Source organism: Hydra vulgaris, chromosome 10 (assembly GCF_038396675.1).
Source record: "Hydra vulgaris chromosome 10, alternate assembly HydraT2T_AEP".
NCBI classification, from domain to species: domain Eukaryota; kingdom Metazoa; phylum Cnidaria; class Hydrozoa; order Anthoathecata; family Hydridae; genus Hydra; species Hydra vulgaris.
Window position 1 is genome coordinate 45,811,036 of NC_088929.1, and position 21,465 is coordinate 45,832,500.

General features: G+C 26.0%; 1 protein-coding gene across 4 annotated transcripts in view; it reads left to right on the forward strand.

The window, feature by feature from the left end:
* LOC105843740 (adhesion G-protein coupled receptor G2) overlaps window positions 1-21,465 on the forward strand; it is a 103,686-nt gene that overhangs the window by 52,452 nt on the left and 29,769 nt on the right. For 3 of the 4 annotated variants that reach the window (XM_065808140.1, XM_065808141.1, XM_065808143.1), the window contains exons 5-8: window positions 9,234-9,419; window positions 10,865-11,038; window positions 16,220-16,405; window positions 19,141-19,314. In XM_065808140.1, the coding sequence (XP_065664212.1) occupies window positions 9,234-9,419; window positions 10,865-11,038; window positions 16,220-16,405; window positions 19,141-19,314 (720 nt within the window). The remainder of the gene's footprint in view (window positions 1-9,233; window positions 9,420-10,864; window positions 11,039-16,219; window positions 16,406-19,140; window positions 19,315-21,465) is intronic. The other variant, XM_065808142.1, reaches the window with a different exon arrangement.

Below are 21,465 nucleotides of genomic sequence, written 5' to 3' on the forward strand. Positions count from 1 at the left end.
ATAAAGCGAAAATCGATGAAAATAAATAGAATTTACATAAAGGATTGCGCTTTTTAAAATATTATATTATAGCTCTATATATTATCTAGATTTAAAAAATTGTTAGACTAAAATTGGCAAGTAATTATCATATTTATAGCAATTTTAAATATGCTTAATATGTTATATTTCAATGTCTAACTTTTGCTTTTAATTGACAATGTATTTTTTATTGCTACATCTTGTTTTTATACTCAGATATTTTAAAGCTTACATATGTTTGCTTTAATAATTTCATAAATCTGGCTGCCGCTAGGCGCCACTTTGGTTTTCTTTTATGTTTGAACTCTTTTACCTAACAAAAAATCTGTAATTGCGCTCAAAAATTTTTATTTGCACAAAATTTTAAAAATCGTGGAAAACGTATAATACAGTCTTACTCATACTAAGCGTATTACTGAACAACAATATATATATATATATATATATATATATATATATATATGTATATATATATATATATATATATATATATATATATATATATATATATATATATATATATCATATATATATATATATATATATATATATATATATATATATATATATATATATATATATATATATATATATATATATATATATGACCTAATTTAAATTTTTTTCTTATTTATTTAGCATTTGTTAAACCAAATGGATTTAATAATCTATTTTGGTTGCTTTGGTTGTGGCAACTTATTTTAGATGTTAAAATGCTGTTTTTATTAAGGCTTCATGATTGACACAAGTAGCAAAATTCACTAATTTATTTGACTCAACAGTCTTTCGTTTATTTATTTTGATTATGGTAAGAGATGGATTCAAAGTAAACTAACCAGTGCAAAGTTTATTAGAAAGAATTCAGCTTGGCTTAAAAATGATTTTAATACCACATTAATGAAGGATAGTAAAAATAAACAACTTGGCAGAACTTCATTATCATTTCAAGAATCATCATTTAAACAAAGAAAAGTTGCAACTTTGTCAGCTTCAAATTCTTGTGAGTTATTGTTTGCGAAGCTTGTACTACTTGTAACATACATTGTCAAAGATTTTTGGTGATTGTGAATGAATGGGAACAATATAACCATACAAATTTTAAAAATTCTGTAGGTGCTAGAAAAATCTGCTAATTAGAAAAACTAATTAATTAAGCTAGAATATGATTTTTTTCTACAGGAAAACAAGAAATGTGTAATAGCACGTGTAATAACACTAGTTAATCGTATTAAACTTAAATAAGTCTTACTTTTCACAAGCGTGGATCTCATAATAAAACACGTGCTAAATAGTGTACATAGCACAAATAAAACATATGCAACTAATAAAACTTAGTTGCTGCTAAGCAAAATTAGGTATCCATAGCAACTAAATAAAAAATATATTCACTTTTTTAAAAAGCGACCTCATATTAGTACTTATGTAAAATTTGGTAAACATAGCACTTGTAAAAATATCTCCAAATACCAAAACTAGAATTTTGCGATCCGAAATTTAGTATCCATCACAACGAATTAAAATAATAACACCTTCATAAGAAGCGCAGACATCATATTATTACTCATCCTAATTTTAGTCAATATAGCCCTAATATTAAATTAGTTATGAGTTTTGTCCAGTAAAAGTGAATTCTAGCCCACTGTGTAGTGTAATCAAATGACAGTGTGATGAAAAGTTTGTATCAAATAATTTAGCTTTATCTTTATGTGAGGTGACAAAGTCTGAACCATACAAGAGTGGTGTAATAACAGATTTGCCCTTATTATTAATACTGTTAAAGATTCTCCAGAAGTCATGAGAGCCTAATTTTTGTGATAAAATACGAGATTTCATGACCTGAGAATAGCGTGCTTCTGCGTTAGACAAAACCTTTTTACAATGGTTTCTAACAGTAATAAACAGACGTCTGTTTTCTGGAGAATTGTTTTATGATAGATATGGAAGTAACAGTTTTGATTGAAAATTGCAGGAGCACAATGTAAGGAAAACCACTGAGAAGAGTGAGGCTTGACCTGAAATCGTCGAGAGGGAATAAAAGTTTCCATGCCAGCCTGAATCTATGAAGTTATGTAAGAAGCACACTTGTCAGCAGGAAGACGAATGGTTTCTACCCAAGGGCCATCACAAAGAAAATCATGAAAAGAGTTCCAGTCAGCTTTAAGGTAGCTGTAAGAGGTACAATAATAGGAGGATTCAGATGATGAAGTGGGATGAGATATTAGTTTTAGAGAGATCAAACTGTAATCAGAAGCATCTAATGGTAAATGTGGAGAAACTGAGCACCTACTAGGATCAGAAACAAGACATAAATCGAGTAGAGAAGGTAATTAAATAATGATTTGGGTTGTCTGTAAAGTGAGTTAGAAAGTTGACTATTTGAGTTAGAGATTGAGAAAAGAAAAAATTTTGGGTTTTAATGCCTGCAGAGTCACTGACACTATAGCCAAGCCATTCAGTGTGATGAGCATTGATGTCACCGACAACAACGATGTTGGCTGATGGATAAAGAGAGAGGATTTGGTCAATATGATCAGAAATAATATCAAAACAAGTGCAGTCTTGAGATGAAGTAGAGGGATATAGAACAAAGAGAAAGGTGATAGAGTGAAGTGGTGCTAAACAAAAGCACATAAAAGAATAGTCTGTGGATTCAATCCTAGTTTCCCGACAAATAGGTGAATTGTTATGAATGTAAATGCCCAGACCAAGCATGTGACTATTGAAGTATTTACGAATTAAAGGAAGATAACCATTAACACCAAGATCACAAGTTGAGACAGCTGAACTTAAATTTGTCTCACAAAGAGTAAGTAGGTCTGGTGAACTTTGCAAGAGTTAAGGCTCAACAGAAGTCAAGTTACTTCGAAGACCACAAATATTAGTGAATGATAGATTTAGAGAAATTAGCAATGACGATGGTCTTTTGTGTTTTATAGTTTTATGATTAAAAGTTTATGATCATAGTTTTTTTGATTAAAGATGATCAATACTCTAATGTAAAATGGTTTGAACTAGTACAAACGGTACAGTCATTAGGGTGACATAATTAAATTTTTTTATTTGACTGTATTTTTTAGGAGTATTAAAAAAATTAATTGGTATTATGTTAATACAAAAATTACAAGGGAACATATCTTATGGACATATGGGCTAAATAGCAAATTTTGCAGATATATATAGGTGTGTGTGTGTGTGTGTGTGTTTCTATATATATATATATATATATATATATATATATATATATATTTATATATATATATATATATATATATATATGTATATATACATATATATATATATATATATATATATATATATATATATATATATACATATATATATATATATATATATATATATATATATAATTGTATATATATATATATAATTATATATATATATAATTATATATATAATTGTATATATATATATATTTATATTGTATATATATATATATATATATAATTGTATATAATTATGTATATATATAATTGTATATAATTATATTTATAAATATATATATATATATATACATATATAATTGTATATATATATATAATTATATATATATATATAATTGTATATATATATATATTTATATTGTATATATATATAATTGTATATAATTATATTTATAAATATATATATATATATATATATATATATATATATATATATATATATATATATATATATATATATATATATATATATATATCAAAATAGTGTGCTCAATGTTCTTAAAAGAATAGAGATATAAAAATTGGTAGAAAATCACTTACTAAATTTTTTTCATTTTGAATGAAAATGAATGATAAAACTATTAAAATTTCAATTTACACCAAAAATTAAATTTCATGAAGTCAAAAATGTCTTAAATATTTTAAATTTTTACACCAATACAACCGTTCCCAGGAGACAAGTGCAGTTTTTTTTCTTGTATTTCCACACATAATTGTTTTATTTTAGGCAACTTGGTCATGCCTGTTTGCAAGTTTTTATGTTGTAATGTAGGAAAATGAAGATTTAAAAACAAAGGAACCAAAACTTACAAAATAGGAAATTTAAATAAATTTAAATAAAACAAGATAAAAATTAATTAACTATTTAAACAATTTGTGCACTGTTTTTATTATTTTTTTTTTAGGATGGTTGTTATTTTCAGCAACAAAATAGGATAAGGCAAAGCAAAAATAAAACAGTATTAAGTTGACATTAAAAATAATGAGTTTCCTATATTTAATTTGTTTTTCCTAAAGAGGAAAACGAAAATATAATCTGTTTTATCTGCTATCTGTATATTTGCTATCTGTTAGTAAAATACGTTTGTATAGTTTTTGAAAAATAAGATACTATTGCATGAAATTTGAAATTTATTGATAGATATAAATTTAGATAAAAATAGTAAAGAAAATATTTTATAAACTTGTTGCTTCCATGTTAGGGGCTGGGTGGGCCCAAAGATAAGGGTTTTTTGTTCCCAAGCTCCAATCATCTCAATTCTTTGCATAACACTCTTTTTTGATATAAGCATAAACATACCAAAGTTTGGAATTTGCACAATGCCTATTAGTGTCAAAACTCAAACATCTAAAAATCCAGTGTACACCACTGAACAGGTATCCAAAATTACAAATTGCTAAAAAGTAATTTACTCCAAACAACTTTTGCAATACTGTCGACATTCCTATATTAATCTTTCTTAAAAAGCATAAATACATTAGATTTTATAGTAAGTATCTGCCAAGATACCTACTATCTAATTAATACTATTTAATTTATTTACTTACTAATTGCTTCTATTTATTGGGCATGCTATCTTTTTACTTCTGATTCCATTCTCTACTTCTACATATTTCTTAATTGTCACTGTATGGAATACTGTTGCTATATTTTGTCTAGTACTTCTAATGATGCTCTTTCTCTTCTAAACAAGGTCGCATTGTAAACCTAGTTGCACCAGCTTTATCAAGCTTGAGCCTATCTTTCTCATTGTTGTAAAGTTGCATCTCTTTCTCTTTTCTACAAATACTAGCATCGGCGCTGCTCAAAGGAGCTATTATCTTTAGTTCCATCAAGCAAAACTCATTTTCACTTGAATCATTAGGCAAAGTGGCATCTTTTTACTGTATCTGTCCATGCACGCTCTAAAAACTTTGGTTTGTCAAATTTTTTTCCTCGCACTTTAATCCTTCGGAACTCTCCCTTCTTCATGTTTTTCTGAATCGTACAACCTACAACTATTTAGCTCTTCTGTCAACCGTTTCCTTGCTATACAACTTTGCCCTTTTTTTATAAAATTGAAAATCCTAATTTAACAATAACAGAAATCCCATATTTCCAGCCAAAATGTGTCATACAAAGTTTTATAATAATTTTAAAAAATTATTGCAAATTAATAACTTTTGAAATATTAATTGGAAAAAAAATACAATAGAAATAATAATTAAATTATCAATGGAATAAAACTTTGAAGAAACTTGTTGGTTTTGAAATAATTTTGCTTTAGTTTCAATAATTATAATTAATAATCTGTTAACAAAAATTTCTTGAGATTTCCTTTAAAAGTAGCTCACAAAACTTAACTTACTGTACAATTAATTTTTCTAGCAACAGAAAATACTATCTAAAAATGGTAGCAAGAACGATAATTTAATCTCAAAATATAAATATTTCTGTAACACTTACAATAGTTATTACGTTAAAAGTGAAGCTGTTTGAGCTGATGATATGTGTAAATCATTGAGTTTTTGCAATACAACCTCTCCTTGGGCTTCTGTAACAAAATTTATTTATTAAGTAATGAGAAACCATTTATCTCTACCAGTGTAACTGGTGGCAAAACTATTTTTAATGAGAGGAATGGGGCAACTCAAGGTTAGACATGATGCTATTTATTGCTCCTGATATTACCAAAAGTAATTAATAAAATTATTAAACGAGCGGTGATCAAAGTACTTCAAAGTACTTTAAAGTATTTATAGTATTTTATTCAGTAATATCATTGTTTTTTACAATGCCTATCTTTTTTTCAATCGGTAGGCATTTAAATGGATATATAAAAATAAAATTTAGGTTGTTCGTTTTTGTACTTATTTTTACATTATTTAACAAAAGGTATTCAAGTTTGTATTAGTTATTTAATCTAAAAATAAAAGCATGATCATTTTTAATACAGTTTCTTGAATTAGAACTAAGGTCATCGCAAAGGAGAGGTGTAGGTATGTGATCCCCAATTCAATGAATATTTGCACCATTTGTCAACAAGGTAGGACCTTTTTGTACCTTTATTTGGCAAATTGGAACTTATTTTTTTAAAAATAGTCAGCATAATGGGATTTAACTAAAACTACTTATCTTTAGTCAGCAAATTTGAGAATTTTGGGCCTTTTTTTTTATTTCATTTTTTTTTTGCCAGCAAAACTATTAGTGCCTTTCCCCCCTCCTTCCCTCCTTTCCACCTTTACTCAACAGCAACTTGCACCAGCTTGATTAGAACTATAAATTAATAATATTAAATATAAGTAAAATATATATATATATATATTAAGAAATATGTATATGATCATTTTTAAAAGAAAGTTTTTAAGTCTATTAAATGCTTTTTTGAAAGACTTTAGTATTGAATAAGTAAGTATTGTACTAAATCTAATCAATATATATATATAAATATATATATATATATATATATATATATATATATATATATATATATATATATATATATATATATATATATATGTATATATATATATATATATTTATATATATATATATATATATATATATATATATATATATATATATATATATAAATATATATAACTTACTGTCCTAAATCTAAACAAAATATATAAATTCAAAGTTTTTTTAACAAATGTAAGTATGAAATTTGTTTTAGGGTAAAACTCTAATTATAAAAGTTTTTTGAAAAACTCATAGGTAAGCCCCCCCCCTCCTTTTTTTAAACAGGATGTTCTTCTAACAGATGTTCTTCTAAAAAGTATGCAGATTTGTAAAGTTAAAATTAACCTTCTAAGCAGAAGTATAATGATAAAACAACTCTCTTTTATAAATATCTAATTAAATATTTTTTTTCCAAAAGTTTTCAATTATAAACTTATTTTCTAATGTTTATTCATAAAGCAAACACAACCTGTCTCGGCCCTCGTGCAATTTGTATTGGCACTTAGGTATCCCTTTAATATATCATCAGAAAATAGTTTGATTTCTGTTACCCTTTGAACTCACATTTAAGTTTGCATGGATATCATATTTAGCTTTAACACGAAGCGATTAATGTTCATGAAATTTTAGAGGGAATTTTTTTTGAAGTTGCGTACATCAAAGCTTTTGGAGTACACAAGAAATTGTGTTTTTGAAACCCAATTTGTGTTTTTGAACGAAAAGTTTTTCTTTTTATTACACTAATTTTTTTTAAATGTAAGAAAACAATCATCTCGACTTGTGCAATTTTTTCTAAATTAACAGGTGATGCGTAAGTTATTGAACAAAATAAAAATGTCAATAACTTATTTATAAATAAAAAACTATTGTATTTTTTTAAAATTAGTATTTACCTTTTAATAAAAATAAGTTATTTTTTAAATGAAAAAACACCACCATCTGCAATTGATTTCAATTTTACTGACGCCATTCAAAAGCGACTGTAAAAAATTCAAATTGATTTTTTGTAGTTTTAATTGAATTCAATCAATCAAAACTTGCTCTGTTGAAGCTTGCCAATCTCCCTCGTAAACCTTCTGTGCCTAATGTCCCCTAAAGTTTTCAATTGTTTGTGCTTGAGGCACATTTGGGGATTTGGGTTCTTTATCAATGTAATAGATATATTGCTCCCTCCAATTTAGAGAATCTTTTGAATAATGAAAACTTGCTAAATCTAGCCAAAATTAAGAGTTAAAGTCTCCATGATACTTGTGAATGAATGGAAGAAGTTGTTTTACTAAATATTTTTCAATATAGAACAATAAATTATCTGCTACAGCCTTGGAAGTGCAAAACAATGGCTCAGACATACCACGGTCAGGTATGGCTATCCACATTAATAATTTTTTTGAAAATTTCTTTTTTCCTATACAACAAACACTTTCTGGGCATGGTTTTTGTTGTTTGTGTAGTATCCAGAACTTCCAGGCATGTTGTCTCCTGCAAAACAAAAGTATTTTTCTCATCAATGACTAGAAGCGATTTTGTGTTATAGAGTTGGTTAACTAGTTTTCCGCTTCTTTTCTTTACCTTTAGTTGTTGTTCTATAGTGTGTTTTCACATTTTCTGTATTTAATATTCATTTTTTTTAACTGACGACCAATTGTCAATTGATTTACACCAAATTTATAACCTATTTTTCTCTGAATGACTTCTTTTCGATTGTTGAAGTCTTCAGCGTTCTTTTCTCTAGTCCAGGATGTTGGGCGACCAGGGTGCTTTCTATCAAAACAGAATTGAACAGTTTCAAGTCTTTAGGTTATCATATATTTTACTTCAAGCAAATGCTTCCTTTTCAAAATGATTTACGATTTCTTTTTTTTTATTAGGTTTATTTACAAAAAACAGTTTGAGTTGCTTTGGAAAAGATTCTCGTTCAGCTGCATTTAACCTCATTTTAAATAATTGTGTTTCAAATAATAAAGTTTTTATTTTATAGAACCTTTATGCCTACGCATAAAACCACAAAAACATATTATTATGCTCAATTAGTTAAATTCAAATTTGTTCAATAATTTCCACATCACCTGTTATTTGTGAATAATATCCTTAATTTTCACAGGAACATCTTCCTTCAAAGAACAAGTTTCCACCTAAATTGTATGGTACTGCCAAGACTGAATGGGTTTAACTTTAGCAAGAATGTTTTAGGTTTAAATCAAGCACTCTACTTATGCACCTCCCCAAGGCCGAGAAGGCCACTACAGATGAGGAGGCTACTTGTGCTTATAACCCTCTCTCACCTCTTAAACTCCGAAACACGAACCTTGACGAACAAGGCCGCTGCGTGGAGAAACAAGTTGAGCACGGTACTACCAGGGACGTGACAGGAATCGAACTCGGAACCTATTGCTTATGAAGCGAGCGCTCTACCACTACACCACTACCGCATATTATCTTCATATCATAACATACTATGTTATGATATGAAGATAATTTTTTAAGTTGCATTATGTTTTTTTTAATGACAGTTTTTTTTTAAATAGGTAATTTGACTGATTGGAGCCAGTGGAGTACATGCTCTAGTACTTGTAAGACTATCAGTGATGGACCTTACCAGTACAGGAACAGGTCTTGTGTTGGTTATTCTACTTGGAATATTAAAGATGCAACCTGTAATGGCAGCAATATAACTGATCAACAGTTTTGCAATCAAAATGTACCATGCTTAGGTATACTTTTTTGTTAACATTATTATAGTCAAATTTATATAATTACTTTTTAAGATGTATATTTTTTTAATATTTATTTTTATATTCTGATGTTTAAAAATAACATTGATAGTATGTTTTTTTTTTTATTGTTTTTTTGGTGAATTAATTAAAAAGGTGAATTAATTAAAAAAAAATTTTTTTTTGAAGATTTTAAATCTAAATCATATTATTATATATAATACCTAATTATTATATATTTTATCTATCAATTTATGTATATAATAGTTTTATTAATTAAATGTAGGTATATAATTAATTAATTATTATATAAAATATATAATTATTATATATTATATTTATCAAATTTTATATATAATAGTTTTATTAATTAAATGTAAGTATTGTGCTAAGAATAATTGAAGCAGTTGTTCAGTATTATATCAGTTTACTTTTCAAGATTTTTAATTCTAATTTGCAGTAGGATTTGTCAAGCTGGTATTTCAAGTTGAGGTTGAGTTGTTTGTTTTTGGTATACTTGTTTGGTAATTTAATATTCATTGATCAGGTAGAGCTTTGCATTTATTAGTTGCTTAAAGTCTATACAAAGTCATGCGTAGATTTCAAATCAAACAGATTTTTGTAGAATCTGAGAATGATTACTAAGACCAAATTATTCAGGTTTTAATTATTTAGTTGGGTAGATCTGCTATTCTTAATAGGGGCTTTAAGAAATTTTTCTTTTTTTTTTTTATCCTTTTATCTTTCAAAATGTTGTGGAACTGACAGTATTTTTTTTTTGAGAAGTTTGTAGAAAAAGATTTTTCATTTGATAATTAGCTTATTTATTTTTCCTGGTTTTCTTTTTTCTATACGAAGCAACTTCATTTATTTGTTGCTTATTTATAGTTGTTTAGTCGTTATTTGTTAAAGTTTAAATGTGGGTGTTGACCAAAGTTTGGCGTAAATAAATGTTTTTAAAGTTTAAAGTCTGAAAATTTAAGTCTTATTTAAAATAGTATATTTTTTTTAATGTTAATTCACTTACCCATCTCCAAATAGGCCACTACAAATGAGGTTACTTAACTGTGGTTATAACCCTCTCTTAACTCTATAACTCTGAAATACAAACCTTGACAAACATGGCTGCTGCAAAAAGAAACAAGATGAGTGTGGTGCTTTTAGGGATATAATGGGGATGAAACTTGGAATCTCTGGCTTATGATGCAAGCATCCTATCACGACATCACTAAAGCAGTTATAAGTTTATTATAGTTCAATATCATTTTTTTTAATTTAGGCGATTTTATATTTAACAAAATTAGCTTCAAAGTTGTTTAAGACTTTTTTTTTTATAAATTTATATTATGCTTCTTGCTCCTCAGAACAAAATTTTTCTAAAATTTATCTAATTTTAGTAAAATAGTTGTTTAAGTTTAATATATGAAAGTTTTTTTTCAATAAAGGTAGTTATAGTACTTGGAGTAATTGGAGTATTTGTTCAACATCATGTCAGCTTACTTTTCAAAATTTTCCAATTCAATCTCGTAGTAGGATTTGTGAAGGTGATACTTTAGGTGGGGGTTGTGTTGGCCCAAGTTATGAGTCTATACCATGTAACAATAATATATCTTGTCCAGGTAATGATTTTTTTTATTAAGAAATTTATTTAGGAAAATTATTTTTTTATAATAATTATAAATTAATAATTAAAAAACTAATGGAATTAGCAAATATAAGAAATAGTTTGAGAATATGTTTTATTTTCTTCCATAAACAAAGTATACATACACCATGATATGAACCTTAAACATATTTGGAAAATAATGTGCACTTTGATGCTTTTGTTGATAATAGATTTAACTCTCTTGGTTGCATTGACATTTGTACATAAGTATCACATGTCCCCAGGAACTCAATATGATAGTATACACTTGCTTATGCATATGTTCTAAGATTGATTTAAATATCACTATGTGGATTAAACTATGCTCTTTAAAAAAATGTAGTGTGTGTAGCTATTATCTTACTCAAACTTAAATTCATAACATAATTTAAACAAGGCTTTCACATTTTAAGTTTTAAAATGAAAACCTTATTAACTAAAGGCCCACCCTTAAAGGATGTCAGTAGATATAGGCAGTGAAAGTAGTGCTGAAAACTCAGACTATAATAGTTGACAATAAGAAGGAAAAATGTTGAGACCAAAGTGTTTTTCAATTAGAAAACAAAAAAATTTTTTCAAGTTTATTTATTATCTATACACAAATTTTAAATAAATTTACACAAACAGTGCGGTTTACAAATTGTTTATTAGTGCTAGAAAAATTGTTATTCTGATTGAAATGTAAAGATTACTAAAAAATTTATTAAACTAATACAATAAAGTTCAGAAGCAACCTTGCTTGTTTCTTTAAAATCTGAAAGAACAATTTATGTCATGATTTTTATGTTGATGCAGTACTATTAAAAACAAATGTATATTTAAACCATAGAAAAGTTGATGGTATTTATGCATTTTCAATTTTGTTTTAGGGGAGAGATAATAAAATAGGGTAGGGTTAGCCAAAAGTTAAAACAAAGAATAAGATGGTTTCTTTATTTTTCAGTTTTCAAAAAAGCTGAAAAATAAAGAAATTAAAAACAATTCCTTGCGAAAAAGAAAGTATATTAGCTTTAATATAAAACATAAAAAACTCAAACTCAAAGCAAAAATTACTTTTTGTTATGTTTTTAATTGCATTTGAAATAAATTACTTAAAAGCGCAAAATACTTTTACAATTTACTTCTATTGTTTAATTAATGAAAATTTTTATTTAAATCATTGAAAAGTGAAATCAAATTATTGAAAAGAAAAAAATAGTAATAATAGTTTTTACTTGCATAAACATTTTTTTCAAACAGTTGTAAAAAAGAAAAAAAAAAAATTTAAAAGTTAAAGTAAAAAAAATTAAAAAGTTAAAGTAGTCTTATTAAAAATGGTAGTTTTAAAGTCAATTTTAAAAAAAAAAACTTTTCAAAAATTTTTTTTTAATAAAATAAAAAAAAATGCAATTAAAGTATTTCATTAGAATGGGAACATTTAATTTATCTTATTCATAACTTAAAGCAACTTAAAAAAATAATCTTTAAAAAGATTTTTAGAAAGACATGGAAAAATTTCAAACATTTCAAATGTTTAAGTTTATTATAAAAATTAGATTCCTACTTAAAACAAATTAAAGATAACATTTAATTTACACAAAATATTTTAAACGATCATTGTAATAAATTTTTTATTTTATTTATAGCCTTCATGCAATATCAAAATTTTAAAAAAGATCAACGATTAAAAGTTATTCATAATGTAACAATATTTTTATTGCATTTTAAATTGCTAAAACAACAAAACAGCAGTGGTCAAGTTGTAAATAAAAAAAATTATAAATGTGGTCAGTTACAGTGTGTGATCGCATGCCATTCTTGTCCAAGCCTGTATATAAATATGTATATGAATATTTATATAAATATGTATATGAATATTTATATAAATATGTATATGAATATTTATATAAATATGTATATGAATATTTATATAAATATGTATATGAATATTTATATAAATATGTATATGAATATTTATATAAATATGTATATGAATATTTATATAAATATGTATATGAATATTTATATAATAAATGTATTGCTCTAAAGTAAAGCTTGAAATATTTATTTTTTTTATATATTTTTAAAATATTATTTGTGTTGTATCTTAATTTGTAACACTTTCTGTTCCTAACAGTAACTAATAATTATCCTAAAAAAAAGAGACTTTTTACTTTCTTTTAGAATGAAAGAAAGTAAATTGTGTGTGTAAAATGTGCACTTCTTTCTTTTAGAATAACAATTATTCTAAAAGAAAGCAAAAAGTGCAATGCACTTTTTTCTTTTAGGATAACAATTATTCTAAAAGTAAGCAAAAAGTGCAATGCACTTTTTTCTTTTAGGATAACAATTATTCTAAAAGAAAGCAAAAAGTGCAATGCACTTCTTTCTTTTAGGATAACAATTATTCTAAAAGAAAGCAAAAAGTGCTTTGACACTCCTTAAGCACAGGCTGTTTGTAAAAAATGTTATGAGGATTAGCTTGCAAACTGTTTCATTTTTCTTTGACTGCATATATATATAATCATGCATGTATATACAGGCTTCGGTAGGAGTAAATTAGTGCACAAGCTATAAATAGCCTGTCTTTGCAAGCTATGTGGTCCGCCTGTCTTCGCAGGCTATGTGGGCTGTCTGTCTAGATAGTCTTGCACGGACTTATTTGAAAAGTTTAAAACTGTTATGTTTTGATGAAATTTTTTTTTTTTAACTATTTTTTGTTCATCCTTCATGCTTGATATAGTAAAAATTTTAATTGTAATAATAAATGTTTTTTTAGTGATAAAAAAACAAAAGAACATCTTGCAAAAAAGAAAAACCTAATGTTTTTTTTTAAATGATTTTTTATGTTTAATTTTTATTTAATAATGTAGTAATTAATCAAATAATGAATAAAAAAAAATATTCAAATGTTAAAATATAATTAATTGCTCTAATAAAACAACAATATTTAAAAAACTGTTATACATCATGTTGTTGTTTTATAGAAACAAATGATCTTAATTGAATCAGTAAAAAGAAGAACAGTGTTAGTCCAATATTTTTATTTCAAGATAATCAATGTTTAAGTTTTAAATAGTTATAGTAAAATAAAACTAGTCCATCTTTCTTTCATTATAAAAGATAATGAAAGACAGATGGACTAGTATTATTTTTGTAGTACATAGAGAGATCGACTTAAATAAAATTATGAAAAAAGTCCAAATAACAAAAAATAGACTAGTACTGTTCTTCTTCTCGCCAACTCAATTATATTAATATGAAAGTTTATTCATTTATCTTCTTCTTTATGAATCAAAATGTCATCGTATATAAAAATTTCTACAATCACTTTATTAACAAGTAGGAGAGTGACAAATCATTTAAAAAGACTTTGATAACTAAACTTCGAATAGTTGGATAGTTGTTAAGTGGAGATAATAGTTTTTCAAATTACACTGTAGTTTTTGTTTTTTGCTCAGAGTTATTAGTGTGTGCTCTACTTAGTGAGTTTTTGTTATTATGTTTTGTTTTGGTTTTGTTTCTTGATTTTTGTTAAGACTTCATTCTTTTAATCTCCAGCCTTATCAGTTGTTTAATCTAATTTTTGTTGAGTTTATTCCAGATAAAGACAAACTAATAGTTAGCAAGCAACGCAAAAAATGGCAAAAATACAAACCTTCACAACCATCATGTTTTTTTATTCAAGCATCTTGGCTCTTGCTTAAAAAAAATTTCGCAATGAATGTAGCAATTTTGCAAGATCTATTTGAGTATATTGTCTTATTAAAATAATGGAATAAAATATAACATTTTTTATTGCGCTTTTTTAGATGATTCATTTTTCTTGTGCTTTGTAAATTAAATTAAATCCTAAAAATTTAACCATGTTATCTCTAAGCTATAAAGGTATAGTGACAATTATATTGAATTTTTTTTTTAAATAAACCTTGAATCAAAGAGTTCTATTTTTTTATAATTGTTCTTAAGACTAAAACTTTAATTGTTACTTTCCGTTCAATTTACTATCATATTCTTTTATGAACTCGTAATTAATTTTATATTGTTTTTGGAAATTAGGAGAAATATATGTATTGTTGATGTGATATGTAAGTTATGTATGTAAATTTGAGGTAATCTAATTTTCAATTTCTAAGAGACTTAGTACAAATAGATTTTTTAAGATTCTGGTGTATATGCTTCTTAAATATATTCTTATATAATCAATCATTTAGTATAATTTTTATCATACAAAAGGAATATATATAGTTATTATATATATAGTTAATATATATAGTTAAAGGAATATATATAGTAAGTTATTTATAAATATTCATTTTAATCAAATTAGCCCAAAGTATCTTCAATTTCAAAATCAAATGCAGTTTTTCCACTTTCACTTGATTCAGGTGTTTCCCATTCACTTTCACTGCTTAGACTCTCGTAATAAATGTTGTCTTTTTCGTCATTTACTATTGTAGCAGGTTGAATTATTGGATCAAAAATAGCTGTTTGCCGTTTTTGTAAAATTATATCAGTAACTTGTTCGATTACTTTTTTGCAATCATTATCGCCAAATAATTTTTACGACTATGTTTTAGTGATCTTAGATCTTCTTAGTTCCATTTGCATAGCATTACGTACAAACGCCTGTAAGTGTAAATGTCTTTAGCATATGTTGAGTTAGCATGCATTATATGGAAAAATCGCGTATAATATATCTATAAAATGAGAAAACTTTAAAATATTTTAAATTTAAAAAATTTTTTTTGCTTCATTATTATTTTTTTGGAAAAAATGTATAAGCAAGATTTTAAAATTTATTACGCTAAGGGGAGGTCTTAAACCCTCCCAAAACAACGCTGATGACAGCGCACTTAACCACTGAGCTATCAATGAAATGCATTTAGCAGAAAAACAAACCTAATTATAAATCTCTTATAAGCTCAATGTATAGGGAAAGGTGTGAATGTTAGATTTTTTTTTCAGAATAAATTGTTTTAATACAAAATATTGAAGTAAATGAGGCATAAGTATAGAAATAATTGGTGTGGAATAGTTATACAAAGAAATGGTAGGTTTGGTAGACCCATATTTTTATGGGTCCGATAACAGCTAGTATAAATAAATAAGATAGTTTATGATATTAAGTGTACTGTTGTGTAATATTTTTTTAATTACCTTTTTATTTTAAAAGGCAATTTAACTGATTGGGGCCAGTGGAGTACATGCTCTAGTACTTGTAAAACTATCAATGATGGACCTTACCAGTTCAGGAACAGGTCTTGTGTTGGTTATTCTATGTGGAATGTTAAGGATGTACCCTGTAATGGCAGCAACACATCTGATCAGCAATATTGCAATCAAAATGTACCTTGTTTAGGTATAACTTTTTGTTAATATTTTTGTATTTAAATTTATACAATTACTTTTGTAATATAAATTTTGATGTTTTTGAAAATTTGAAAATGATATTGCAAAATTTTATGATATTTAAAAATAATATTGTTCGTTTGTTGTTTTTGTTTTTTAATTTTGGGTGAATTATTTTTATTTTAAAATAATAGTTTTAAATATTATAGCTTTATTAATTAATTGTAATTATAGTGCTAGGAATAATTGAAGCAGTTGTCCAGCATTAGTCAGTTTACTTCTCAAAATTTTAAAGTCTAATTTGCAATAAGATTTGTCAAGCTGGTATTTTAAGTTGAGGCTGAGTTGTTTGTTTTTGGTATACTTGTTTGGTAATTTAATATTCATTGATCAGGTAGATCTTTGCATTCATTAGTTGCTTGAAGTCTTTACAAAGTCATGCAGAGATTTCAAATCAAACAGATTTTTGTAGAATCTGAGAATGATTATTAAGACCAAATTATTCAGGTTTTAATTATTTAGTTGGGTGGATCTGCTATTCTTGATAGAGGTTTCAAGAAATTTTTCTTTTTTTTTTATCCTTTTATCTTTCAAAATGTTGTGGAACTGACAGTTTTTTTTTTCGAGAAGTTTGCAGAAAAAGATTTTTCTTTTAATGATTAGCTTATTTATTTTTCCTGGTTTTCTTTTTTTCCTATACAAAGCAACTTCATTTATTTGTTGCTTATTTATAGCTGTTTAGTTGTTATTTGTTAAAGTTTACATGTTAACCAAGGTTTGGCGTAAAAAAATGTTTTTAAAGTTTTGCACAAATCTTTTAATTGGTGCATGCGATTTGGTCTAAAACCTTATGACTTATTTAAAATAGTTTTTTTTTTTTTTTCTATAATAATATTTTAAGTTGAGATTGTGTTTGTTGTTTTTAGTATATTTGTTAAGCGAGTTCCATTAATCAGGTAGATGTCTGCATTCATTAGTTGTTTGAAGAAAATACAAAGTAATGCGGAGAATTTTAGGCAAGCAGATTTTTGCAGAATCTGAGAAAGGCTTAATCAATATCAAGACCAAATTAGTCAAGTTTTAGTCTCTTTTTTGGATGGAAAGCTTTTGCTTATAAAGATTTTAAGAAATCTTTATTATAGTGTAATATATAAATCTTTAGTATAATTTAAATACAATATAATGAATCCAAATATTGTAAAAATGGTTTCATTTTTTTTTCAAGGTTTCCAGAAATTGCCTTATTTGCAGATTTATTACATTGTTATACTCTCTTTCGAAAAAATCTGCAATGCCTGATAAGTAACATTTGTTATGAAAAAATTTTTGTTTGATGATTAGATTATTTATTTTTCCTGCTGCCTTTTTATATTAGGAAGCTTTGAAATTTATTTGATGCTTTTTTAGTAAACTTTGTGTGTGGGTTGTTGATCAAGATTTGACATTAAGTGTTGAGTTTTTCAGAGGTTTGTACAAGTCATGAGCTGATAAAAGCCCATTGTAGTTACTAGTGCATGCAGATTAGGTATTGTGATTAACTAATAAGGTCAGTTGATTTGAATAATGATACTGTATCTCCAATTTCATCAGAATGTTTTTGTTAATTAAACTGTTGAGTTGTTAGAGTGTGAGTGTAGGCTAAGGACACTCCTACTCGTAATGAATGTTCTATAGCAGTGAATGCCCTAGTGAATGGTTGCCTCAGGGTTCTCAATTCATAACTTTATGTTATTTTTCTTGCATAGATTATACTTTAGTTTTTTTTAGCTTAGGGCTTGTCTAACAGTGTAAGTTTTAAATTTGTTGTGAACAGCAAGTATAAAGGCATTCGATTAAGCAGAAATTTTTTTGCTAATGTTGTTAAGTTTAATTAGAGAATTTTTTTGTGTTTAGACATTTAAAAAAAGCAACATCATTAACATATGAGAATGTAAAAATTGCTAGTGACACATTATAGTAAAGAGTGTGTTGGGTTGGTTTTTTTTGGGTTGTTGTTGATACCCTTTCTTAACTCTTTAAGTTTATTTCTTCAATTTGTTGTTGCAACTTTTTATCAACTCTTTAGCACTAACCTTGACTAACAAGGCTGTTGTGCTGAGAAACAAGTTAAACGCGGTTTTACCAAGACATGGTAGGTTCAAACTCATAACTTCATGCTTACTAGGCAATTGCTCTACCATTACACCACCACCATAATTCATTTAGTTGGTATGTATAATGCCTGCCTATTGTTCAGAGATAACTGTCATAACTTTTATTACTCAGGCATCAAGGTTGGCAACTGTCTATAAAATTGTTTTGACAAAATTGTAACTGTTAGTGTCATGTTTGTTGATCATTTTATTGAAATAAAACTTTATTATTGTTATTTATTCCAATAGTTTGCTAATAACATTTATTTTAATAGTAGTTACACTGTGTCTATAAAGTTATTTGTTTTTATTTTAATTTTTTTGAAGTATGTACTTCTTTCCGTGTTTATGTAATGACCTCAAAAGTATTTTTTTAGTTTATATCATGACATTTTATTTGAACATTATATTATAATCTTAACATGATATTGTTAGCTTTTTTTTTATAGGTAATTTTTTTTTGGTTTAAAAAAAAAATGGGTTCAAAATTTATTTTTATTTTTTAAATTCATATCATTCTTCTTGATACAAAAACAAAATTTTACTACAATTTTTCTCAATTTAATAAAATTTTTGTATAAATTATTAAAATAAAAGTTTTTTTTATATAAAGGTAATTATAGTGTTTGGAGTGATTGGAGTGTTTGTTCAGCATCATGTCAGCTTACCTTTCAAGATTTTCCAATTCAATCTCGCAGTAGGGTTTGTGAAGGTGATACTTTAGGTGGGGGTTGTGTTGGCCCAAGTGATGAATCTGTGCCATGTAATAATAATATATCTTGTCCAGGTAACATTTTTTTTTCATTAATAAATATTTAAATTTTTGATGAAAGTAATTATATATATTATATATATATGTATATATATATATATATATATATATATATATATATATATATATATATATATATATATATATATATATATATATATATATATGTATATATATATGTATATATATATATATGTATATATATATATATGTATATATATATATATGTATATATGTATATATATATATATATATATAGCACTTGCTAATATCCACACTCCCTGAACTGGTTTAAACAAGCTTTTTATGACTCACGCTAAAGTAAAATATTCTTTTCTTTTTACACACAATAAATTCTTTTCTTTTTACACACTGAATCTGGTTCACAATATGATGATACTGAATCTGGAACACTTGTATTGAATCTAGGTCAAAGTATGTTGAGCACAACTTGAAATATTTGTTATCATACCATCTGGGATTATTATTTCTGAAATAATATTACATTTATATGTTAAAATTTACTCTTTTTTTTTTATTTAATTTTTCTTTTAGTTGGTAAACACCCTTGGTAAGCAGCACCCTATTCAGTTACCTAACTCAGTAAAGCCATTCAAAAATATGTGACATAAATATCTCATATTATCAAACAATATCATAATAATCCTTGTTTGCTTACTTTGCATAATTCACTTATTTTGGCAGATGTTTATAGCAAATAGATCATAGTAGGCTTGAACTTCATAAAACCACTTTCCAAATACATTAAAGTTTGAACTTGCCTGATTTTGGATGTAAAAGAGAATGTCACCATTTGACGATCCTATCGGATACAGGGTTTAAATATATGTTAATAAATATGGTATAAATATATGTTAAGTAAATGTTCATTTCATAAATATAAAATGAAAAATAACATCTAAATGGAAAATAACATCATGTCCAAGATTTCTATGTTGTTTTAAAACCAAAACCATTAAATTAATTGCAAATAAAATGTTTTTTAATTAATCAAAAGTAAATATATATATATACACACACTAAATTGACTTGAATAGGTAAAACATGCATGTGTGTACATTATTGACTAACTTAAATAGAAAAAACATGAAAGGAATGTACATTCATTGTCTTAAATAGGTAAAACATGCAAGGAGTCTCTCCTCTACAGCAAAGAACCCAGAGTTTATTTGGGAATACCGCTTTTTTTTCCAACAACATCAGGGGGGTATGTTTTTAAGTACCTTCTCCCTCCCCCTCTTCTTCCCTTATTAAAACTGCTGCTGTGACAATGATTTTTAGTCATCATTTCTTCAATCATCATTTTAATCATTTGTGTTTATCTTGTTTTGTAATATCCTAAGATAAGTTGATTGATAGATATTTTTTGAATTTATGGAATTACCGGTGAACAACTGTAACTTTAGTTACGATAAGAAAACTATTTTACTAATGACTTTAATAAATGCTTTTGTTGCAAATTACACGCTATTAGTAAATAATTATTGAAATTTGTTCAAAGTATTTCAAACATTTATTAAGTATATTTTAGTAAATTCAATTTTAGTAGTTATTATTGTTTTAAATAAATAAATGTTTAAATTCTTTAAACAATATTTAACCAATATTTATATTGCATAATATATTTACATATTTATATATATGTGTATATATATATATGTATATATATATATATATATATATATATATATATATATATATATATATATATATATATATATATATATATATATATATATATATACAGTATTGCACAAAACAATTGCAACCAACATCGAACAATGCTAAAAAGTGTTCCTAATTTTACATGTCTTAAAAATGAAACAAACTATACTACCACAGCAAACAGTTCAGGAGTCTGGAGTCATAGCATGCCATGACATGAGCAATTAGCTGACAGGTGACAGCACACAGGCAGAATTTCGTTGACAAGTGCCATTTTGCAGCAGACAAAATAAGTGCAACTTTTTTGGTTTGTTTCATTTAATTAAGTCTTGTCCATGTCAATGTCATGGAAGTTTTTTAATAATTAAAGGAAGTATCCAGAAGTTTCCAGAAGTTTCCAGAAACATGCAGAAGCTTCCAGAAGAAGCATGCAGAAGCTTCCAGTTTCCAGAAGAAGCATCTGGAAGCATTCAGTAGCAT